The following is a 25,507-nucleotide window of genomic DNA, read 5'->3' on the forward strand; positions in this document are numbered from 1 at the left end:
ATGCACAATGATGTGCCTGTACTTTAATATTAGGGCCTGTGCACAGTAATCACTGCCATTATCCTATAACAGACCAAAAATGCAGTTTGTCAAACCAGATGCAGCTGCCACACACTGATCAGATGCTACTACACCACAAATGAGGTTTTTCTCTCCATACCATGCTGATGTGATTTCACTTCCCTCCACAGGGCAAGAAGGGGAATTCTGGAGATGATGGGAACCCAGGTGTTAAAGGATCGAAGGTACTGGTGATTTGCTTTGCCTGTGTGTCTTCTTCTGTCATTCTGTTTTCAAAACCTTAATTCTCTCTTTCTTACAGGGTGAGGGCGGGCTCAGTGGACTTCCTGGTCGAAATGGGGAAGAGGTCAGTACAGAGGGCATACCCTAAACACCTGCTGTTATATTATTAGATGAATGTACACAGCCAATTGGCAGAGACTTCAACAACTCAACATTGCTAACTGTAAAGACAAGGATTGTGTTTTGTGGTCGGTGACAATGTTTTGATCAATGTCTCCTTGCTAATCAAGAGTGTGTTGTTTTCAACTCAGGGCAAGCCGGGCTACAAAGGAGAGCAGGTAGAGTATGAATCTCCAGATCAATATCCCTCTGGGTGTCCTAGTATTTAGTAAATATGACACAATGTACCTACCTAATTTTTCTTGTAGGGGGAGAGAGGAGAATGTGGCACGCCTGGCATCAAAGGAGACAGGGTACAGTGTCTTTTTCTTTTGTTTTGTCATCAAATGTTTTTTTAATCCCACCTTTACCAAGGACCTAAGGCAGGGGTGTAAAACATATGGCACGCGGGCTGGATACGGCCCACGAGGGGGGCCAATCCCGCCCTTGGGTGGTTAGAGTAATGTCTGGGCTATGATGTTGCACTGATGAATGCAGTCAGTGTGAAACCCATACTACTATATGTTGACTGTGCCTCCTATGTTTGTTTGTCATGTTATGACATGAACTGATTGACCCCCTCCTTCTCCAGGGGCCTGAGGGGCCAGTTGGCACCAGGGGAAACAGAGGGCTACAGGTAAGCCTCTGTTCTAGAATCCTCTGTGTTGCCCATCTTTGTTAAGACTGTCACAAGCTAGGTAGTTTCAATGGTAAAAGTAAAAGTAAAAAATGTCCTTCAAGCTGTCCTCTAAGTTTCAAATTCAATTGTGTTTGTATACTTGTCCATTTGTAGACTACTTTATTCTGTCTTCACACAGGGGTTACCTGGTCCAAATGGCGATGCCGGGCCTGAGGGTCTCATAGGGAAAAAAGTGAGTTTTATTTCATAAAACCTAATACATTTTCATTAACAGAGTGTCATTCACAGAAAGCCATTGGTTAGAGGAACCACATCTGCCCTTAGGATGGAAGAGAAAGCAACTACTTTGTGACTGACTGACTGGTCTGTCTTACGTGTCTATTCACTAAGTCAGGGCCAGAATTTCCCCCACTTAGCTTCAACCCATTGATCACTAGATTATAGTTTATTAGCTGGACAACATCAATTATGTTTTGGGTGTATGGAATCTGGTTTGGATCAGGTCTTTGGTTTCTTGGGTTCATGGTTGAAGAAAATTGGTAGTCAGACACCAAGTCCAGACCGTAACCAGAAAAATGCCAAGTCCCATTCAAGGCCACGATAGTAATTTTGTCAAATCACCACCATAATAAGAGTGTTTCTGTGTTCATATTTCAGAACAACATATGGATTCTTTAGACATACAGAATAGTGAAAGAAAATGCATGCAGAGAGAAAATAGAGCCACTCTACAACTTATTACAGCGGGGAAAATGGGCCTTCTATGTCTTAAAAGAAGGGCTAAGGATTTATAAAATTATTATTATTATTATTATTATTATATTATGCTTTTCAATGATGTTCTGATTTAATCTCTCCAGTTTTTGTTGGAAAGGAAAGGGTTAACACTGAAGTGAAAAGATCCAATCAGGATTTTTATTTTGCTGGTCTCTGGTGGGGGATCAATCTAGCTAGCTAACTCAGCCATTGGCTAGGCCATCAGAAGCGAGATAGAAGGCTTTTGCCATTCAACTGTATTAGTGCAACATTTTGGAATGACAGTGGAATCAACCAATCGCATTTTGACATAATGGGTGGGACCGTTTTTACAAAAGCCTATGGAAACTACTCGAAGGCTAACAGTTCACTATGCATTAGTGAGCTGTAGTTTTTCCATGGTCTAGTTAGCTTTTGTTGTAGGCTAGTTTGCAGCAGCAGCAGCAGCATGAGTTGTTGTCGCTAATTTGTTAGCTTCCCCCTTTTCAAAAATAACTTCAACAATAAGTTAAGTTTCAAATGATCCTCATCTGGTGAGTGGAATTGTGTTTTTTTTATTGCAGCACGCTTGCTGTTGTTAGCCATCTCTTTGTTGCATTTAAACTTTAGGTGATCAGTTACTTTGTGTGCTAAACTTGAAATCATTTTTTCAATGGGAAGTAATGCATGTACATTTCGATTGGGAAATGCTTAATGGTTGTGTTTTTGTATTCTTATGATTGGGACCTACTGGCTTATTATGTCCGAGTAAATGGACTACTTATCCTTTAACATCATGCTGTGTGTGACTGTTGTCTTTCCATCGGCCTTATGCAATGGTGTAGTGGTGACTGAAGAAGTGGGTATACTCTAATTTTTCCAAAAAGTTCCCAAACAGTATGAAGGAGCCTAGTCACAAAAACACACACAGCCATTTTCCAGCCAAAAAGAGGAGTCACAAAAACCAGAAATGGAGATAAAAATTAATCAATAACCTTTGATGATCTTCATCAGATGACACTCATAGGACTTCATGTTACACAATATGTTTTGTTCGATAAAGTTCATATTTGTATACAAAAATCTGAGTTTACATTGGCACGTTATGTTTAGTAGTTCGAAAACTTCCGGTGATTTTTCAGAGAGCCACATCAATTTACAGAAATACTCTAAATAAATATTGATAAAAGATACAACTATTATGCATGGAATTATTGATACACGTCTCTTTAATGCAACTGCTGTGTCAGATTTCAAAAAAGCTTTACACGAAAAAGCACAACATGCAATAATCTGAGTACAGCGCTCAGACAACAAATCAAACCATACAGATATCCGCCATGTTGTGGAGTCAACAGAAGTCAGAAAGAACATTATATATATTCACTTACCTATGATGATCTTCATCAGAATGCTCTCCCATGAATCCCAGTTCCACAATAAATGTTTGATTTATCCAATAAAGTCCATAATTCATGTCCAAATACCTCCTTTTTGTTTGCGCGTTTAGCCCAGTAATCCAAATTCATGACACGCGAGCAGACAAAAAGTAAAAAAGTTCTGTTACATTCCGTAGAAACATGTCAAACGAAGTATAGAATCAATCTTTAGGATGTTTTCATCATGAATCTTCAATAATATTCCAACTGGAGAATTCCTTTGTCTTCAGAAATGCAATGGAACTCAAGCTAACTCTCACGTGAACGAGCATGGTCAGCTCATGCCACTCTGCCAGACCTCTGACACAATCCCTTCTCATTCCCCCCTCCTTCACAGTAGAAGCATCAAACAAGGTTCTAAAGACTGTTGACATCTATTGGAGCCTTAGGAAGTGCAATTTGACCCCATAGACACGGCAAAGAGTTGAAAAACTACAAACCTCAGATTTCCCACTTCCTGGTTGGATTTTTTTCTCAGGTTTTTGCCTGCCATATGAGTTCTGTTATACTCAGACATCATTCAAACAGTTTTAGAAACTTCAGAGTGTTTTCTATCCAAATATACTACTAATATGCATATATTAGCAACTGGGCCTGAGGAGCAGGCAGTTTACTCTGGGCACCTTATTCATCCAAGCTACTCAATACTGCCCCCAGCCATATGAAGTTAACATTTTTGTATTTTTTCTATACCAAAACAATATGTTCAAGTCCTCAATAATGCTTGAACCAGATCAATCTGATTGGGTGGACCTGGGCAGTAGCGGTGCGTGGGCAAAATCACTGAGGAAGCCAAGCCAATAAAAAAGCCAAATTACAACCCATGTTGTGATAAAATATATAATAAGGCCGTGACAACAAAAAGACAAGTCGCACAGTGGCGGCATAAATTCAACTACACATTATTTAATCACAAAACCGAAGAGCAACATCTGTCTGGTGAAGTCCACAAAGCTAATATTGCATATCAACAGTTACAGTTGAAGTCGGAAGGTTACATACACTTAGGTTGTATGTAACCGTTTTTCAACCACTCCACCAATTTCTTGTTAACATAGTATAGTTTTGGCAAGTCAAATAGGACATCTACTTTCTGCATGACACAAATAGTTTTTTCCAACAATTGTTTACAGACAGATTATTTCACTTATAATTCACTGTATCACAATTCTAGTGGGTCAGAAGTTGACATACATCAAGTTGACTTTGCCTTTCAACAGCTTGGAAAATTCCAGAAAATTATGTCATGGCTTTAGAAGCTTCTGATAGGCTAATTGACATCATTTGAGTCAATTGGAGATGCACCTGTGGATATATTTCAAGGCCTACCTTCAAACTCAGTGCCTCTTTGCTTGACATCATGGGGAAATCAAAAATCACCCAACTTATTAATGGGAAGCTTGTGGAAGGCTACCCGAAACATTAGACCCAAGTTAAACAATTTAAAGGCATTGCTACCAAATACTAATAGAGTCTATTGTAACTTCTGACCCACTGGGAATGTGATGAAAGAAATAAAAGCAGAAATAAATAATTCACTCTACTATTATTCTAACATTTCACATTCTTTAATATAAAGTGGTGATCCAAACTGACCTAAGACAGGGAATTTTTACAAGGATTAAATGTCAGGAATTGTGAAACTGAGTTGAAATGTATTTGGCTAAGGTGTATGTAAACTTCTGACTTCAACTGTATATCACCTGCAGCACGGTCATGCAAGTTTATGTTTTCGACAGTTTACTAAAGAGCTACTGATTTAGAACCATGGAGATACAGCAAGTCAGCACAAGGACAACAGCAGCACTGCCTCCGCTATACCAGCACCATTTCAACTTAAACATTTAAACATCATCAAATCAACAAGAACATGCTTAGTTTAAATATACTGAAAACAAATGTAAAAATTCCCAAAACAATTTAGTCCAATCAATGCTGCTAAATATCATGTGGCTGTCCCTGGTTCTGATTTCTGTGTGTGCGTGTGCGTGTGTGTGCGTGTGCGTGTGCGTGTGCGTGTGCGTGTGCGTGTGTGTGTGTGTGTGTGTGTGTGTGTGTGTGTGTGTGTGTGTGTGTACGTGTGTACGTGTGTGTGTGTGTGTGTGTGTGTGTGTGTGTGTGTGTGTACGCAAGTAAAATAATTTGTTTTTGCACTCACACTAGTTGAACGCCAATGCCTTCCTCCTCTCTTTCATGTTGGAAAAATGGTCTGTCATACAGTGCACTTTTAGCTTTTGTTGTCATATGCTACCTAGCTAAAATACTTACTAGCCTGACCTCCTTGCATGGGCAACAATGAACCAGCTAAGTTATCTAGCTAGCTAGTTAATGTGAGACTACTAGTCTACATATTGAACTGTAATCATCTCAGGCCAGTGGCACAACATTAATTTATGGTTAGATCAGAATCCATGTCATAATCATTGGCCTGCACAGACAATTAATTCAAAACCACAAGTCCAAATCCCAATCTCCATCCATGGTTTGCCAAAGGGCCGATTTAGTCATCTAGCTACTGCAGGACATCAACACAAGCAGACCAGAAACAGACATGTTTTTCTGAAAATGATGATTGCAAAGGAAGTGATTTAATTGGTCTGAAGCCAAATCCAAACTGGCCTCTTTATGGGTGCATTGTGCTGCACCGGGACAACCCACAGTTTGTTGGCTAATTATTCTATGTATTTGTTTTATCAAGGGAGTCCAAACGCTTGCTGGCTTCAATGAAATGGTACGGCGGCAACATGTTATACTCTTTTGGTCTTGACAGAATCATATACATGGGCTACACATACTGAGATGGAGGGGCGCTGTTTCCCTCACTCGGATGATTTCTCCGGTGAGATTCAGCCACTTGTGAATTGACGTAAAATTATGACAACACAGAGAGAGACGAAAGATACATGATTTTATCATTGAAATGTTTTTATTGGTCAAATATTTGGGGAAGCCTGACTTCCCTTGGCATACATGATTAAGCACCACTGGGCCTGGCAGTTCCAGGCTCCCCAGCGGGTGGGACTGTGTCCGTCCATGCTTACGCCCCCTGATGCAAACAGCACATGACGACAATTGCGCCTCACAAATAGCCTACTAACCAACACTTTGGACCAAACCTTTTCAATACCTGGTTTTCAAACCCAACGTTGCCTTAGTTAGCATTACCTGGTACATATCATAATTTGAAATGTCTTTCCTACCCTACCGGCTACCGATGTCATTCTTCTGTGAGCTGTTCCATGTGACAACCAGTTAAGATCCTCTTGCTGCCTGCAAATGATATTCCACTGAAACTAGGCTGTGTGCAGCACGCATGTGAATATATTTCACGTGCTTTGTGATTGTGTAGACTACTTTGTGTATGATTTCTCTATTGCACAACACAATTGAAAAGTCGTATACCTCTACTATGCAATGCCAACTGAAAAAAATAATAATAATAAAGTGGCTTGTACGGCTTAGACTGTACCTGCATATACCCTCCACTACACCACTGGCCCTTCCTGTTTTATAAAAAGTGCACTCTTCTACATGAGTGCTCTGGTATTATGGTTGCTGTACATTCAGAATCACGAACCTGTCACACACTGGCCTGGGTCCAATAGGTTTGCGACTGCACAAAAATGTCTATAATAGATATAAAGACTATTAAGAAACAAATGTTTCAAGAAAGGACTGTATATATTTTGCCAGTTGAAGTGGTTTTATGGCTGACTGAATGGGAGCTGATAATTCTACATTTTTTTAAAACTCTGAGTCAAGACCAAGTACACATGTATCCAACACCGAGACAAGACCGAGATACTCAATATGTGGTCTTACAACACCGGTATCGGTCCCACTGAGTAGACCTGAGTAGACCGACTAGATCTGGTCCAGGACGTTCCGTGCGGCCCTGGACCAGAGCTACTGACAGACCGATTCAAGTGGGGCCCAAAAGCAAACGGCAGATGATTGACCATGTATGTGTGCACTAATGTTTTGAATGGATACATTACTTGCTAAGTATCATCAGTCATTGCATGAACGCCACAGACCCGTTGAGGGATTATAATCATGTTATTATCTTGTCAGTTTGTTTTTCAAACTTCTCAGCAACACTACTGCCAAGTCTGACATATGCCCACACTCCCAGTCAAGCATTCAGAGGCTTAATTGTTTTGAAAGAATGTTTATGTTGCTTGTTTGACTGTCATCCAAGATAAAAAATGAATGGCAGACTAATGTCTGACAAAGAGAACAGTATGTAGACTAGCCTACGCACTGAGATATCTCTGCCGTCTCCTCGCACTGTTCTTGTTATCGTAGAACTAATGTCTGACAAAGAGAACAGTATGTAGACTAGCCTACGCACTGAGATATCTCTGCCGCTGTAATGATCGAGGGTCAAGGATCAGACCAAAACTCAGCGTGGTAAGTGTCCATGTTAATTTGAATAAATAAACTGAACACTGCAATAACCAAAAAACAACAAAGAGAGAGAGTGAACGAAACGAAACAGTTCTGTGAGGTGAAGACACACAAAACAGAAAACAACTACCCACAACCCATAGTGGGAAAACAGGCTGCCTCAGTATGGTTCTCAATCAGAGACAATGATTGACAAAGGCCTCTGATTGGGAACCATACCAGGCCATACACATAGAAATCTAACACACACAACAAAACATAGAATGCCCACCCCAACTCACGCCCTGACCAAACTAAAATAGAGACATAAAAAAGGAACTAAGGTCAGGACGTGACAGCCGTCTTCTCACACTGTTCTTGTTATTGTATAACAGCATGTTGATTTACTTCTATTATAATGCCATACGTCATTATTGGAACAGTGAAGCATGTTTTCTTCTTTTTGGCTCTATACTCCAAAAGTTTGGATTTGAAATCAAACAATGACTAGGAGGTTAGAGTGCAGACTGTCAGCTTTAAATGTAGGGTATCTTCACCCATATCGGGTGAACCGTTTAGAAATTACAGCACTCTTTGTACTTAGTCCCCCTATTTTAGAGGAGCAAAAGTATTGGGACAATTTCACTTATGTGTATTTAAGTAGTAAAATGTTAAGTATTTGGTCCCATATTAATAGCATACAATGACTACATCAAGCTGGTAGCTCTACACATTTGTTGGATGCATTTGCTCTTTGTTTTGGTTGTGTTTCTTTTTGCCCAATAGAAATACATGTTAAATCATGTATTTTGTCATCTTGGAGTCACTTTTATTGTAATTAAGAATAGAATATGTTTCTAAACACCTCTACATTAATGTGGATGCTACCATGATTACGGATCATCCTGAGTGAATCATCAAGAATGATGAGTGAGAAAGACGCCCAAGTATCATACCCCCAAGACATGCTAACCTCTCACCATAACAATTACAGGGAAGGTTAGCGTTTTTGGAGGGGGTATGATATTTGTGTGTCTAACTTTCTCATGGGGGGAAGAGACTATATACAAAAAGTGCTGTAATTTATAAACAGTTCACCCGATATGGATGAAAATACCCTCAAATTAAAGCTGACAGTGAACTTTTACCTCATAGTCATTGTTTGATTTAAAATCCAAACTTTTGGACAATAGAGCCATAAGAGGAAAACATGATTCACTGTCCCAATAATTACGGAGGGCACTGTTTGATTAATGGCTTTTAACACTAGTGATTTGAATTCTCGAGGAGTTTCAGAACACCTAGTGCTAGCCTGAACCCCTGGTACAATTTGATTGATGGAAGATGTGTGAAGGGACAAATGTTAACGTTTGAGGTCAGTGTTTGGTGGTGTGTGTGGTGTTGTGTGTGTGTGTGTGTATTGGTTTATGTGGTGAGGTAATGACTGGGTTAGTGATGGTGGCGTGAGGTTAAAGCTAAGAGGAATTCAATGGAAATTATGTCACCTCGTTCAAAGAGTTCTCTTGTTGGCCTACAGTGGAGGAGAAGGAGGGAGAGAGACTTATGAATTGTTGCTGTGCCAAACACATTTAAATATGAATTCCCTGTATACTGAATTGTGTGTGTGTGTGTGTGTGTGTGTGTGTGTGTGTGTGTGTGTGTGTGTGTGTGTGTGTGTGTGTGTGTGTGTGTGTGTGTGTGTGTGTGTGTGTGTGTGTGTGTGTGTGTGTGTGTGTGTGTGTGTGTTTGTAGGGTGAGCGGGGACTTTCTGGGCCACCTGGAATACAAGGAGAAACTGGGATCGGGCTTCCTGGACCCAAGGTATCACTCCATCAAACCATTGTTTTGAAGAATTAGAATTACATTTTCCCCCAACCACCTGTTGTATCTCACCTTGCGGGTGTTCAACTCTCTCTGCAGGGTGATGTGGGGTTCCAGGGGCGACTGGGGCCTCCGGGACCACCTGGCATAGGGGAACCTGGACTACCGGTGAGTTAGCGCTACCACAATGTACGCATGCATTTATGAATACTCATAAATGACTCAGTATGGAGTCTATGGTTATTCAAGTCTGTCCATCATTGGTTGATTTGTTTGTTTGTGTTTCACAGGGGCCTCAAGGGCCACAGGGCGTCCAAGGAGAGAAGGGTCCTATAGGAGAAGGCTTCGCCGGGCCAAAGGTATGACTGAGCGTCTGCAGACATGTGTCCCGGTCTGGGCTCCAGATCTGTCGCTGTAAAACCAGGAACATCACACGGATGATGGTTATAGGAGAAGACGCAGCGCCATAAAAGTCCATCTGAATTACACCTCTATTTCAAATCAAATCAAATGTATTTATATAGCCCTTCGTACATCAGGTGATATGTGCTGTACAAAGTGCAGTACAGAAACCCAGCCTAAAACCACAAACAGTAAAGCAATGCAGGTGTAGAAGCACGGTGTCACATGCAATGGATCTATCGATCAGTGATTTATTTTTCTACTACGGAGTAACTTCCAGCATGCAGGTAGGCGAAGTTCATAGTTCAAAAGGACGTCAGGTGAACCCATACAGGCCCTGGGCTGGGAAACCCCCAGAAGCTATCCAGAACCTCTGTAGAACATGAAAGGAATGAGTCACTCAACCGAGACCAGAAGGAAGGAATGAGTCCATCTGCTTTTCACTGGGTTGCTCAGGCACACATGAACTCAAGTGTTGCCAGGATACGGCTATGCTATTTGCATTGCAGTGCGTGTCTTGACTTCATAAAGATATTATGTTCTACTGTAGTCTACTCCCTTGTTGCGACTTGTAAGAGAATGGTCGTAAAAGCATCAATGCAAACATGCCATTCCTTTAGAAAGAGATCTGTGTAACGGTATTGACAGTATTACATACAGTGGGGAGAACAAGTACTTGATACACTGCCGATTTTGCAGGTTTTCCAACTTACAAAGCATGTAGAGGTCTGTAATTTTTATCATAGGTACACTTCAACTGTGAGAGATGGAATCTAAAACAAAAATCCAGAAAATCACATTGTATGATTTTTAAGTAATTCACTTGCATTTTATTGCATGACATAAGTATTTGATAAATCAGAAAAGCAGAACTTAATATTTGGTACAGGCACCTTTGTTTGCAATTACAGAGATTATACATTTCCTGTAGTTCTTGACCAGGTTTGCACACACTGCAGCAGGGATTTTGGCCCACTCCTCCATACAGACCTTCTCCAGATCCTTCAGGTTTCGAGGCTTGGCAATACGGACTTTCAGCTCTCTCCAAAGATTTTCTATTAGGTTCAGGTCTGGAGACTGGCTCGGCCACTCCAGGACCTTGAGATGCTTCTTACGGAGCCACTCCTTAGTTTCCCTGGCTGTGTGTTTCGGGTCGTTGTCATGCTGGAAGACCCAGCCACGACCCATCTTCAATGCTCTTACTGAGAGAAGGAGGTTGTTGGCCAAGATCTCGCGATACATGGCCCCATCCTCCCCTCAATACGGTGCAGTAGTCCTGTCCCCTTTGCAGAAAAGCATCCCCAAAAAATGATGTTTCTACCTCCATGCTTCACGGTTGGGATGGTGTTCTTGGGGTTGTACTCATCCTTCTTATTCCTCCAAACACGGCGAGTGGAGTTTAGACCAAAAAGCTCTATTTTTGTCTCATCAGACCACATGACCTTCTCCCATTCCTCCTCTGGATCATCCAGATGGTCATTGGCAAACTTCAGACGGGCCTGGACATGCGCTGGCTTGAGCAGGGGGACCTTGTGTGCACTGCAGTATTTTAATCCATGACGGTGTAGTGTGTTACTAATGGTTTTCTTTGAGACTGTGGTCCCAGCTCTCTTCAGGTCATTGACCAGGTCCTGTCGTGTAGTTCTGGGCTGATCCCTCACCTTCCTCATGATCATTGATGCCCCACGAGGTGAGATCTTGCATGGAGCCCCAGACAGAGGGTGATTGACCGTCATCTTAACTTCTTCCATTTTCTAATAATTGCACCAACAGTTGTTGCCTTCTCACCAAGCTGCTTGCCTAATGTCCTGTAGCCCATCCCAGCCTTGTGCAGGTCTACAATTTTATCCCTAATGTCCTTACACAGCTCTGGTCTTGGCCATTGTGGAGAGGTTGGAGTCTGTTTAATTGAGTGTGTGGACAGGTGCATTTTATACAGGTAACGAGTTCAAACAGGTGCAGTTAATACAGGTAATGAGTGGAGAACAGGAGGGCTTCTTAAAGAAAAACTGTGAGAGACGGAATTCTTACTGGTTGGTAGGTGATCAAATACTTATGTCATGCAATAAAATGCAAATGAATTACTTAAAAATCATACAATGTGATTTTCTGGATTTTTGTTTTAGATTCCGTCTCTCACAGTTGAAGTGTACCTATGATAAACAATTACAGACCTCTACATGCTTTGTAAGTAGGAAAACCTGCAAAACCGGCAGTGTATCAAATACTTGTTATCCCCACTGTAGGTTTATATTGCCTACTTAGCGACGAGGATAACATTACGCTTCCAGTGGCAGGTGAGGGAACACAGAATAACAATTATTTTGATCATTCCTGAACGGTCTGGGAATACAACGCTTGATTACGTTTTGGGAACGCACTTAAGTAACATCACGCCAAATGTAATCTCTGTTTGGCAAAGTTGCAACTTCGACTCATAATAATAGTCCAGTCAACTGACTGAGGAGACACATCGTTTATTGCATTATTTCATTGAAACTCCTATCATCAGAGATATTTATCTGGCATTTTACTCTGGAGAGAGTGACGGTGTGAGTTTCCACCAGTCATCTAGAAGCTTCTACTATTAGAGATGGCCTCAAGGCTTTTACTTTCCTGCATTGAGACTGAGCCCAAAGACACAGCTCTGGTTATGAGCAGCAGTGCTCTGTTGCTCGTCACAAGTTCTGGCAAGTTCCAGATTCACGAGAGCTGAAGAGTTTTTTTTCTTTTTTTAACTGCTACCCTTGTCATCAGCACCTGCTGGGGTGAAGAAATGGAAGATTATGGGGGATTAATGTGTACATTTTATCTAAGCTCCGTTGCAGGTATATTCTGTTGCTGGTTTGTCCTCAGGTATTGCTAATGCTAATGATGTAGCTGCAGAGTGTATTCTCCCTAGACCTGAGGTAACCTCTGAGGTAATGGATATGTTTTGCACACATACAAGGCTCTCACTCTCTCTCTCTCTTGGCTTCAACTTTGATTATTGTGTAATTTACTTCACAGTTTTTTTTCTTTTAGTCGGCGCGTGACTCTTGCAGTGATTAAGTACAAAGAACCTTCAACGACATTCAGCTGGTCGCTGTGGTTTCCATTTCCACCAGTGCTGATCGACTCTCGCTCGGTGCCAAACACTAAACATGTCCTCCGGCATCTCAACAACCCGCCTCGACCATGTGATCTCCCTGGAACGTTTCTTGGAGGTCCAGAGTGGATGTATGCGTGGCTGGGAAGATATCTGAAGAAGTTTCCAGAACCCCTTTCACGTTCCTGTTTAGACTTCCTGTCTCTCACGCAGGAACAGACACAGTAAACGGACGTCCGTTGTCACCTTACGCACCAGCCTCGGCGTGGCACATAGATAGACGTTAACACAAATGACAACAGAATGCTTGAACCTTTTGCCAAGGCGGAAGGAAAAACTCAGTTTAACGTTTCCAGAATGTTCCATTGTTCCCATCAGCCTTGTGGTTTTCCGTTCGCGGGATCATGATTGTTTTCCCGTCAATGAATAACTATCTGTGTTGCTGTTAGCTGTCTTAGGGCAGAATCCTAATTTGAAATCTAAATTTGAAATCTAAATCTCTCATTGACATCAGTAGATGAAATTCTGAGTTATGGGCACAGATCTCAAATTGGGATTCTGCCTTCACTGTGTGGCTGGTGTGAGTTTCTCTCACACCAGCCAGAGAGAGAGAGAGAGAGACTGAAGAGTTGAAGAGAATACAATACAAGAGCTGTGTTTGTCTCTCCGCAGGGGGACCGGGGCCTGGAGGGGCCGAGGGGACCCAGAGGACAGCCCGGCGCTGGACTGAAAGGAGACAAGGTACAGTATAGACTGTAAATAAACTAAATATGGGTGAATGGCCTTCACACAAACACGCAGTGTTCCCCAGGAACACATAAAGAACCTTGGGTAGGGAGTGGCCAGAAGCACTGGCATCTAGGTCTCATTCAGACTGAGGTTATATATGAGGCCCCTATGGAATCTGTGTGTTGATGAATCACATGGGGGTCAAGGCTAATGTAAAGGGTGCATCTCAATTGTCTAAAGTGGCCTCCTCTCCTCGTCTCTTTGCCTTCATTGAAACTGGTGTTAAAGATCTGGACATGTGGATGGAAAGTCCTGGTTCAGAAGGATTCTTGTCTTTTGCTTTCACCTAGTCTGTGTTTTCAGATAAAGGGGAGGAGACAAGGAGAGAAATCTACTTAACGTTATTTTGATGTAGCCTCATTCTACCTGAATAACGTTGTGTACTGTCAGAAATACAGTAGCATCACGGTCCCACACTGATTATGGGATATGAATTGATGACATTTATAAACTGGGTGGTTCAAGCCCTGAACGCTGATTGGCTGACAGCCGTAGTATGTCAGACCCTATACCACGGGTATGACAAAAGTTATTTTTACTGGTCTAATTACGTTGGTAAACAGTTTCTAATAGCAATAAGGCACCTTGGGGGTTTGTGGTATATGGTTAATATACGACGGCTAAGGGCAGTGTCCAGGCACTCGGTGTTGTGTCGAGCTAAGAACAGCCCTAAGCCGTGGTATATTGGCCATATACCACACCCCCTCGGACCTTATTGCTTAAATATACCATTATGAATGAAGCAAACACTGACAGAATTCCGGTAGCTGAGGATCATTTTCACAGATTTGAACGTTAATTGACCTTAAAATGGTGTTTCTTCTTGGCCCAATTAGTCTTGGCAAGGTTAGCCTTGTGGTGAAATTCATTCTTGGGATATTGGCAGTACTTTCATCATATGAGGCCAATCCTTCAGCAAGAATGCTGCTCACGGTTTGGATGAATGTTGCAGTTGGCTAACATTCTGTGTTTACGCCATGTAACTTTATAACCGCCCTGTTGACACTATAAAGTGAATCATGCTGGCATTTTATAGCTGAGGCATGCATGTATTACTGGGTCGTTGGATCTGGAGTTGGTTTACTTTATTGCCTATCAAAATAGTAAATTGCATGAACATTCTCAATATTTAATAGCAAGGGGACTAGCAGGAGGATTTTTAACACAGTAATTGTGTTATGTTGACAACTTTCCCTACATTTTATAACAGATAATGAAAGGGTGATTATCCAGACCAATGTATATAAATGTATATGTACTTTTTGTATATTTATTTCATACACTTTTCCTGTAAAACATCCGCGAGCTGGTGTTGGTGTAATTATAGCTATGATGCCAACAACGACTCTCTTTGTGACCCTCAGGGTGGCTTTGGCCCTCCAGGTTTTCCAGGGCCTGTCGGCCTGCCAGGCCTGGGCATTCAGGGGGAGAAGGTACGTAGGCCCACCTATTCATTATTACAGGTTTCACCAAGTATCACCCATACATCAATCACCGTCTTCTTATCGGCAGACTCAACAGCCTTGGTTTCTCAAATGACCGCCTCGCCTGGTTCATCAACTACTTCTCAGATAGAGTTCAGTGTGTCAGATCGGAGGACCTGTTGCCCGGACCTCTGGCAGTCTCTATGGGGTACCAGAGGGTTCAATTCTCGGGCCGACTCTTTTCTCTGTATATATCAACGATGTTGCTCTTGCTGCGGGTGATTCCCTGATCCACCTCTACGCTGACGACACCATTCTGTATACACCTGGCCCTTCTTTGGACACTGTGTTAACAAACCTTCAAGCGAGCATCAATGCCATACAACACTCCTTCCGTGGCCTCCAACTGCACTTAAACGCTAGTAAAACTAAATGCATGCTTTTCAACCGATCACTGCCCGCACCCGCCTGCCCGCCCGACTAGCATCACTTCTCTGGACGGTTCTGATATAGAATATGTGGACATATACAAATACCTAGGTTTCTGGCTAGACAGTAAACTCTCCTTCCAGACTCATAGTAAACTTCTACAATCCAAAATTAAATCTAGAATTGTCTTCCTGTTTCACGACAAAGCCTCTTTCAGTCACTCCGCCCTCATAAAACTGACTATCCTACCGATCCTCGACTTCAGCGATGTCATTTACAAAATTGCCTCCAACACTCTACTCAGCAAACTGGATGCAGTATATCACAGTGCCGTCCGTTTTGTCACCAAAGCCCCATATACCGCCCACCACTGCGACCTGCATGCGCTCGTCAGCTGGCCATTGCTACATATTCATCGCCAGACCTACTGGCTCCAGGTCATCTATAAATATTTTCTAGTTAAAGCTCCGCCTTATCCCAGCTCACTGGTCACGATAACAACACCCACCCGTAGCATGCGTTCCAGCAGGCATATCTCACTGGTCATCCCCAAAGCAAATGCCTCCTTTGGCCGCCTTTCCTTCCAGTTCTCTGCTGCCAATGACTGGAACGAATTGCAAAAATTGCTGAAGTTGGAGGCTTATATCTCCCTCACTAACTTTAAACATCAGCTATCTGAGCAGCTAACCGATCGCTTCAGCTGTACAAAGCCCATCTATAAATAGCCCATCCAATCTACCTACCTCATCCCCATATTGTTTTTATATACTTTTTTACTCTTTTGTTCACCAGTATTTTTACTTGCGCATCATCATCTGCACATCTATCACTCCAATGTTAATTTGCTAAATTGTAATTACTTCGATAATATGGCCTATTTATTGCCTTACCACCTCACGCCATTTGCACACACTGTATATAGACTTTTTTTCTATTGTGTTATTGACTGTACGTTTGTTTATTCCATGTGTAACTCTGTGTTGTTGTTTGTGTCACACTGCGTTGCTTTATCTTGGCCAGGTCGCAGTTGTAAATGAGAACTTGTTCTCAACTGGCCTGCCTGGTTAAATAAAGGTGAAATTAAAAAAATATATATATATATAGTTTATGGATTACTGTCTTAATGTGACTGCCCTGTGCTTCCTGTCCTACCAGGGTATAGAGGGGCCACGGGGGCCACCAGGGGGCAGGGGCCCACAAGGAGATGGATATCCAGGGCCCAAGGTCTGTGTTTGAATGCTTCTTCCTTGACTTTACATTTGTATCAATTGTGGTTATGGCATGTTTAGGCTATCGTTAATACTAGTGGCTGTGTATGGGTGCTCCTCTCATGCACAGGGTGACCAGGGCTTACCAGGGGAGCTTGGTTCAACAGGAGAGAGAGGGGCTGGCGAACCTGGGGCTAAGGTGAGTCCTCCAATGGAAAAGCAATGTGTAGTTTGGCCTCGGTGTGGTGTCACATTTGGATATGTAGTCGATGCTATGTGAGACAGACGACCAACGATCTCTCTTCAGGGTGAGCCAGGAGCGTCAGGATTGGCTGGTTTTCCTGGCCTCCCAGGAGAGGATGGGGCCCCGGGACAGAAGGTATTTCACCTTCTGCCATCTCTCCGGGAACCATAGGTTGATACTGTACCTCTTTGAATGTGACCATTGGATTCATATGCTTTGCTTGTGTTTGTCTATATAGGGTGAACCAGGTGTTGGTGGTCTGAGGGGGCCAGAGGGAGCTGCGGGAATTGGCACCCAGGGTGAGAAGGTAAGAAGATTACCAGGCTTTTCTCCTCACATCGCTGCTTCAAGATTTTAATCTTCATTAATCTGGACAGCTGTGGTATTCCGAGGTTGATTTTCTGTGCTGTTTTTTTGACAAATGATGTCTCTCGCCATAGGGAGACCAGGGCCAGAGGGGCATTCGGGGCTTGGGTGGGCCTCCTGGAATCGCCGGGCCCTCTGGAGCAAAGGTGAGGACATAATCCTCAATTATCATCAGTCTACACTCTGTACTGTAGTGTAATGTGGTCACACTGCGAGCTTTGACTTCTAACCTCTGACCTCTTCTAGGGGGAGCCTGGGACACCAGGTCGACTGGGTATGCCAGGACTTCCAGGGCGGGGAATCATAGGACCTAAGGTAACAGCCCTCTGTCCCAAAATGCCTGCAATTCACCATGTAGATGAGGTTTATGCCATATCATAACCATATTGTAACTGTCTGTCTCAGGGCAATCTTGGCCCACCTGGTCCATCTGGACCAATAGGAGAGACGGGCTACGGGCTGCCTGGTCCTAAGGTCACACTCTGCCACACTATTAGAATAATAGGGATACTTTTTTATCGGAATAATCAGCGTAATTCATTGATTTACTGATATTTCTTTACTTGAATCTTACTGTACTTTTATTTAATCACATAAACTTTTAGGGTGATCGTGGAGGTCCTGGTCCGTCTGGTCCATTTGGGCCCAAAGGCGATGGTTATCCTGGCCCTACGGTGAGCAACACTGCTGCTTATTAAAGTGTTGCTATTGCATGAGTTGTACCAGTGTTGACTCTAGTGTTTACCTGGGGTTTGTAGGGAACTCCTGGTCTACCGGGGCTTCCTGGTGAACCAGGCCTGGAGGGGCTGGGCATCCCTGGACCGAAGGTAAAGATATGGGTCTGTGTGAGGGTGTCGGATCTTGGTTATTTTGGATAGTGACAACAGTCCTGGGTTAGCAGAGGACATCATGATAGCTGTGTGTTTTCTCCCATTTAGGGTGATATTGGCTTCAGGGGCTTTCCAGGTTTAGCAGGCCCCCCAGGCGAGGGGCTACAAGGTCTACCGGTATGTATTGTAGTCTGACATGAAGAAACTAACCTGCTAAACAGTTGGCAAAGAATCAATCCCAGCTCTGATGCGAAACCCATTTAGCCTTGTTCAGCGCCATCATAAAACCACTGAGTCATGGTGATTGATACTAGTATTACCTCATGCTGGCAGACTCCACATTTCAGATCCACCTTGTACGTGTGAACACATATCCCCAGGGACCTTGTATTCAAAGGCTGCGATAATCAGCGTTTCATTCTCACGAAACATATATCATTTTCACACACTTCCAAGAACGTGTGAATATATCCCAACATAATGGTCTAATGAGAACCATTGGGACCAGGGTGCCTATAACCAACACAATACCCAGAGCCGGCAGTCTAGCTTATAATATTATGTCCAGGTTTGTCTTCAGGCTTTTCATCTTCTGTAGCCCCAGAAGCCCTAGGGAGCGGGCAGACCTGGGGGTTGAGGTACCCCTGTCCGTCACATCAGTAGGTCTGGTCTCATACAGTAAGCTTGCTTATATGTGTCAGACTATGAACAGTAAAGCCAGAGACACTCGAGTTGTGAAGTTACCTGCTCGTGACACGGTTGCCCTGTGAAATTGGGTCACTTTTAATGTCTAGGTTTGTTAAGTAAAAAGTGAAGGGTTTGTCCCTTAGCTTAGCTTATTTTGCATGGCTAGCTAGGTTTGACACAGGTAGTGCAGTGTCGTTGGGCTGTGTTGTGCTGACACTTTTTGATTGATGTTGTACACATATAACTTCAGCTCATTTCTAGGGTGGCATTGGACGACTGGGCCCCCCAGGGCCGACGGGGCCTCCTGGGCAGGGTATTCAGGGGCCAAAGGTAGGCCTCGCTCTTGTTTTCAAGTGGTACTTCTATAGTAATTCGAACTAAGCAAGCAAACAAAAATGTTCTTGTTTCTTTAAAATGTTGAGTTGAGCACGGCAAATCTTCTCTCTATTTTGTGGACCCTTTCAGGGCGAGCCAGGGTCTCAGGGCGTGACGGGCCCTCGGGGGCCACCAGGGGAAGGATTCACAGGGGCCAAGGTGACGACAGACACAGTGATTTGAAGCATACGGCAGTGTATTTGAACTTTCATGACCTCTGACCTTGTGTTTTCTGGCTCTATGACAGGGTGACCGCGGCTCTGGAGGGGAGAGGGGCCTGAAGGGGGTCAAAGGTGATTTGGGTGACCCTGGAGTTCCTGGCCAATCAGTGAGTCATGTCATGGGTCGCTTTTATAATCAGGGCTATTCATTTGATAACATGGATACATGCTGTAATAAACAATTAACTGCAATCAGAGGAGAAACGGATCAGACCAATGTTTTACTGCTTCCTTTTAGGGCAGACCAGGGTTCAAAGGTGACATGGGCCTCACAGTAAGTTCTCAGTCTATAGCTGTCTTTTGAGTTCACATAGTCTTTTTTTCATTCCATTTAGTCACCATGTCAATCTGGATTTTGACCCACAGAGAGAAGACATCATTAAAATGATCAAGGAGATTTGTGGTGAATAAAACATTATTTGTTGTGCTTTGTGTAGTATCATTTAACATCGATTGCAACATACGGCAGGCCTTGTCGAGAGTGCACTGGAAAACATCCTTTGTACGTCCGAATCGTATACCTCTGCCTTGTTTCCAGGTTGCGGAATCAAATGCAAGGAGCGGCCCATGGAGCTGGTGTTCGTCATTGACAGCTCGGAGAGCGTGGGGCCGGAGAACTTTGAGATCATCAAGGACTTTGTGGCGGCCCTGGTGGACCGCGTGACGGTGGGCCGCAACGCCACCCGCATCGGCCTGGTCCTCTACAGCTTGGAGGTCAAGCTAGAGTTCAACCTGGCACGCCACATGACCAAGCAGGACATCAAACAGGCCATACGAAAAATCCCTTATATAGGTGAGGGCACCCACACGGGCACCGCCATCCGCAAGGCCACCCAGGATGCCTTCTACAGCTCGCGCAAGGGGGTCAGTAAAGTGGCTATAGTTATTACGGACGGACAGACGGATAAGCGGGAGCCGGTGAAGCTGGATATTGCGGTTCGGGAGGCACATGCAGCCAACATCGAGATGTACGCATTGGGGATCGTGAACACGTCGGACCCCACGCAGCCCGAGTTCCTGAGGGAGCTCAACCTGATCGCGTCGGACCCTGATAGTGAACACATGTACCTCATTGATGATTTCAACACGCTGCCAGGTAAGGCTGGTTTATCGTGTTGGTGTAGTCATATCAGAGTGATTCCTCACAAAACCCAAACAAAAAAGACCATGATTTTTGGGATAATCACTCAATGTAATCCATAGAATAGTCCTTTTCAGGATTGTTGACAAATATTTGACATTTCTATCTAATAACATAAATACATGAATATTTATGACATTTTGATCCTACCCAGGCCTCCTTTAAGACACCACAGTGTTTCATCTGTAGATGGTGTCATATGAAGCTTTAGGTCGTTACAATGTTAGCTGAATGTTGAATGGCCCTGGTCAGCTGACATAGTGAAGAAAAACTTCTGCCCCTATGTTAGCAGTAGGTCTACTGTTATTATACAGTGTGGTCTGTAAATTGACCTAATGTACCAAGTTAACTGCATCAAGTTGCCGTGAAGTCTCCAAGGCTAATACCAGTACAATGTGATTCATCACCTGTTCCCAGTCATCACAACTCCTGTTGCTCTGTGGCTCTCTCTCTCTCAGCTCTGGAGTCCAAGCTCGTCAGCAAGTTCTGTGAAGACGAGAACGGCGGTCTGATATACAACCGTGTCACCAACGGCTACGGCAACAATGGATACAGGAACGGGAACAATGGGAACTATGGCAACGGGGGCAATGGCTATGGAACCACCAACCAGGAGGACTTCAACAACAGGAGGCGAACAGTCACCACTACCGGCACTCAAAGTCAGGGTGGCAGGGTAGACCTGACCCAGCCTATCAACCCTGGCACTGCCACAGTACAGGTCTTTACAGCACATTAACAGACATTTAGCAGAGGCACTGGGCCAGAAAACAACCTACTGTCAATGTATAGTTGACCTGACTTGCAGGCTCCATTGAACTAATGACAACACTGTCTCTTCTTAGTCTACTGTACATTATCTCACTATAGTACCACTGTCTCTTCTAAGCCTACTGTACATTATCACACTATAGTAACACTGTCTCCTCTTAGGCTACTGTACATTATCTCACTATAGTAACACTGTCTCCTCTTAGCCTACTGTACATTATCTCACTATAGTAACACTGTCTCCTCTTAGTCTACTGTACATTATCTCACTATAGTAACACTGTCTCTTCTTAGCCTACTGTACATTATCTCACTATAGTAACACTGTCTCCTCTTAGTCTACTGTACATTATCTCACTATAGTAACACTGTCTCTTCTTAGTCTACTGTACATTATCTCACTATAGTACCACTGTCTCTTCTAAGCCTACTGTACATTATCTCACTATAGTAACACTGTCTCCTGTTAGTCTACTGTACATTATCTCACTATAGTAACACTGGGCTTGTTACTCTGTGTCAGGCTTTAAAACTGTGTATTTGTGTTTTGCTACTAATTGACAATAGGGTAAGGACTTTGTTGGTCCTCATATTTTTCCTTGTGTGTTTGAATTCCTCCGGGTCCAGAAAGGGCAGCGTGAGGGAGGCCAGGATGGAGGTGTTTACACCCCAGATTGGGGGACTGGTCGCGGGGACGTTCCCACGTTGAACCACAACACATCCTCCTCCTCCAGGGATTCCTCATCTTCCAATACAGGAGGGTCCTCTTCCTCATCAGGAACGTCATCTTCATCCTCAGGGTCCTCAGGCTCTGTCCAGTTAGTGCCTGCATCACGACCCGCACTTCCCAAAGGTATGTTGCAACAGCTGGGAGAAGTGCTATGTCTATGTGGTCATAGAAGTCTATCCTGTGTCGGTTCATTAAGCTAAAGGATTTAATCATATGAGCTGTTCAGATTAGTTACTGGATGATTCCAACTGAAATTGACCCACATTTTGTTGATGCTTTAGCTATATCTGCCAATGAACAGAATCAGTATACTAGTGTGCCATGGCCCCTACATCCTGATATAACATCTATTTATTTAGTGGGCCTTCACTAACGGTCTTCTCTCTGTGTTCTGCCCATGTCAGAGTATGTGCCTCTGGACCCTCGCTGTGCACTGGTCCTAGACCAGGGCCCCTGTCGGGACTACAAAATGCGCTGGTACTATGACAAGCAGGCCAACGCATGCGCCCAGTTCTGGTACGGAGCCTGTGAGGGGAACCAGAACCGCTTCGACACAGAGGAGGAGTGTAAGAGGACATGTGTGCAAGGCAGGGCAGGTACTGTATAGCTCATCGTTCAATGATCTTTGGTTTCCGTTGAATATTCATCAAGTATGGGATTTTGTATGAATGCTTTTGTGTGTTTTCTTCACAACAGGCTGAGAAGACATCTCACTCAATTCGGTCTTTAAACGGATGTTCCATGGCACCATGTACTTCACGATGGTAGGAGGTCAAGTCATGACAGTATGTTGTACTATTGGATAAATGCTTGTTTGACACTCCCTAGTCCCCCCCCCCTACCCTTGAACTAAAACTCTACGCACTTATTATAAATATTCATATACTAATTCCAGTGTCTGATTTGAACTTTAATTTTACCGCCAATCTCTGTAAAATGTATCATTAAAGGTCCAATGCAGCCGTTTTTATCTTAATATCAAATCATTTCTGGATGACAATTAAGTACCTTACTTTGGTTTGGAACTCTTTCTTATTGGTCAATTAACTAATGTACCACCTGGTGATTTCACCATGGAAGGCCAAAACTCCATCACACCAAAACAGGCACTCTTTCAAACAACTCTTACACTAAAGGGGCATTATCAATATTTTCACAATTTCACAGTAATCTTTCAGCCTCATAATGTGGAAACATATATAAAACACAGGCAAATCTAGTTTTTGACTGCACTGGGCCTTTAATTTAACATTACCATTTTCATTCAAAATGAATGGATAGCTCATCATATAACATCATTTTATCATACAATTCAGTCAATCTCACTCAGGTATGTAGTCAAGAAATAGTAGAAAATACCACTTAGTATTAGACACTGATTAATTAATACATACAGTTGAAATTGGAAGTTAACATGCACCTTACCAAATACATTTGACCAAATTCAAATACTTTTTTCACAATTCCAGTTTTTCACATTTACTCCTAGAAGGTCTTGGGTCAGTTAGAATCACCACTTTTTATTTTAAGAATGTGAAATGTCAGAATAATAGTATAGAGAATGATTTATTTCAGCTTTTATTTCTTTCATCACATTCCCAGTGGATCAGAAGTTTACATACACTCAATTCGTATTAGGTAGAATTGCCTTTAAATTGTTTAACTTGGGTCAAACGCTTCGGGTAGCCTTCCACAAGCTTCCCACAATAAGTTTTGTGAATTTTGGCCCATTCCTCCTGACAGAGCTGGTGTAACTGAGTCAGGTTTGTAGGCCTCCTTGCTCGCACATGCTTTTTCAGTTCTGCCCACAAATGTTCTATGGGATTGAGGTCAGGGCTTTGTGATGGCCACTCCAATACCTTGACTTTGTTGTCCTTAAACCATTTTGCCACAACTTTGGAAGTATGCTTGGGGTCATTGTCATTTGGAAGACCCATTTGCTACCAAGCTTTAACTTCCTGGCTGGTGTCGTGAGATGTTGCTTCAATATATCCACATAATTTTCCTACCTCATAATGCCATATATTTCGTGAAGTGCACCAGTCCCTCCTGCAGCAAAGCACCCCCACAACCGGGGACACCCCCGTGCTTCACGGTTGGGATGGTGTTCTTCGGCTTACAAGCCTCCCCCTTTTTCCTCCAAACATAACGATGGTCATTATGGCCAAACAGTTCTATTTTGGTTTCATCAGACCAGAGGGCATTTCTCCAAAAAGTACGATCTTTGTCCCCATGTGCAGTTGCAAACCGTAGTCTGGCTTTTTTATGGCGGTTTTGGAGCAGTGGCTTCTTTCTTGCTGAGCGGCCTTTCAGGTTATGTCAATATAGGACTCGTTTTACTGTGGATATCGATACTTTTGTACCTGTTTCCTCCAGCATCTTCACAAGGTCCTTTGCTGTTGTTCTGGAATTGATTTGCACCTTTTGCATCAAAGTACGTTCATCTCTAGGAGATGAGTGTGTTGACGGCTGTGTGGTCCCATGGTGTTTATACTTACGTACCATTGTTTGTACAGATTAACGTACCTTCAGGCGTTTGGAAATTGCTCCCAAGGATGATCCAGAATTGTGGAGGTCTACTATTTTTTTTCTGAGGTCTTGGCTGATTTCTTTTTATTTTCCCAAGATGTCAAGCAAAGAGGCACTTAGTTTGAAGGTAGGCCTTGAAATACATCCACAGGTACACCTCCAATTGACTCAAATGATGTCAATTAGCCTATCAGAAGCTTCTAAATCAATGACACAATTGTCTGGAATTGTCCAAGCTGTTTAAAGGCACAGTCAACTTAGTATATGTAAACTTCTGACCCACTGGAATTGTGATGCAGTGAATTATAAGTGAAATAATCTGTCTGTAAACAATTGTTGGAAGAATGACTTGTGTCATGTACAAAGTAGATGTCCTAACCAACTTGCCAAAACTATAGTTTGTGAACAAGAAATTTGTGGAGTGGTTGAAAAACAAGTTTTAATGACTCCAACCTAAACTTCCGACTTCAACTGTACATGCTTCAAGTGGCAAATCAGTATGGTCTATAGATTTTGACAGCATTTTTTTTGACAGCATCAGTATGTAATGTATATATCCCGCATCATATCATAACTCTTTTATGCTGATCACTGATTTTATATTGCTAACGTAATTGTAATATCCACATTGTTCAAACTGTGAAATAACACCATTGGTGCCATAACGTGTTCCTGCAATAATGCTATTCATCTAGCTTGTGACCCAGTATTTACACGTTTACAGAAACTATGAGCAACTCATTTTATTTCCAAGAAGAACCAACCCTGTATCAACTCACTGTGCTGTCAACAAACCACGCTAGGAAATGACAACGGTGCTCTACCGTTCATGTCTAGGGATAGTTTT

General features: G+C 43.0%; 1 protein-coding gene across 2 annotated transcripts in view; it reads left to right on the plus strand.

The window, feature by feature from the left end:
• LOC118363179 (collagen alpha-1(XXVIII) chain-like) overlaps nt 1–25,507 on the plus strand; it is a 36,014-nt gene that overhangs the window by 8,050 nt on the left and 2,457 nt on the right. Inside the window, exons 6-36 of one of the 2 annotated variants that reach the window (XR_008087657.1) lie at nt 192–245; nt 323–367; nt 555–581; nt 672–716; nt 995–1,039; nt 1,221–1,274; nt 9,358–9,426; nt 9,526–9,594; nt 9,717–9,785; nt 13,589–13,657; nt 15,070–15,138; nt 16,714–16,782; nt 16,897–16,965; nt 17,074–17,145; nt 17,249–17,317; nt 17,451–17,522; nt 17,623–17,691; nt 17,782–17,850; nt 17,982–18,050; nt 18,135–18,203; nt 18,315–18,383; nt 19,155–19,223; nt 19,359–19,427; nt 19,516–19,596; nt 19,728–19,763; nt 19,856–19,892; nt 20,028–20,585; nt 21,089–21,351; nt 22,029–22,254; nt 22,536–22,727; nt 22,828–22,916. Coding sequence is in view for 1 of the 2 variants with exons in the window: in XM_052488663.1 (XP_052344623.1) it covers nt 192–245; nt 323–367; nt 555–581; nt 672–716; nt 995–1,039; nt 1,221–1,274; nt 9,358–9,426; nt 9,526–9,594; nt 9,717–9,785; nt 13,589–13,657; nt 15,070–15,138; nt 16,714–16,782; nt 16,897–16,965; nt 17,074–17,145; nt 17,249–17,317; nt 17,451–17,522; nt 17,623–17,691; nt 17,782–17,850; nt 17,982–18,050; nt 18,135–18,203; nt 18,315–18,383; nt 19,155–19,223; nt 19,359–19,427; nt 19,516–19,596; nt 19,728–19,763; nt 19,856–19,892; nt 20,028–20,585; nt 21,089–21,351; nt 22,029–22,254; nt 22,536–22,727; nt 22,828–22,832 (2,847 nt within the window). In the remaining variant the exon portion in view is untranslated. Of the gene's footprint in view, nt 1–191; nt 246–322; nt 368–554; nt 582–671; nt 717–994; nt 1,040–1,220; nt 1,275–9,357; nt 9,427–9,525; nt 9,595–9,716; nt 9,786–13,588; nt 13,658–15,069; nt 15,139–16,713; nt 16,783–16,896; nt 16,966–17,073; nt 17,146–17,248; nt 17,318–17,450; nt 17,523–17,622; nt 17,692–17,781; nt 17,851–17,981; nt 18,051–18,134; nt 18,204–18,314; nt 18,384–19,154; nt 19,224–19,358; nt 19,428–19,515; nt 19,597–19,727; nt 19,764–19,855; nt 19,893–20,027; nt 20,586–21,088; nt 21,352–22,028; nt 22,255–22,535; nt 22,728–22,827; nt 25,326–25,507 lie in introns of those variants that run through there. The other variant, XM_052488663.1, reaches the window with a different exon arrangement.

The sequence above is a fragment of the Oncorhynchus keta genome, chromosome 30 (assembly GCF_023373465.1).
Source record: "Oncorhynchus keta strain PuntledgeMale-10-30-2019 chromosome 30, Oket_V2, whole genome shotgun sequence".
In the NCBI taxonomy this organism is placed as follows: Eukaryota; Metazoa; Chordata; class Actinopteri; order Salmoniformes; family Salmonidae; genus Oncorhynchus; species Oncorhynchus keta.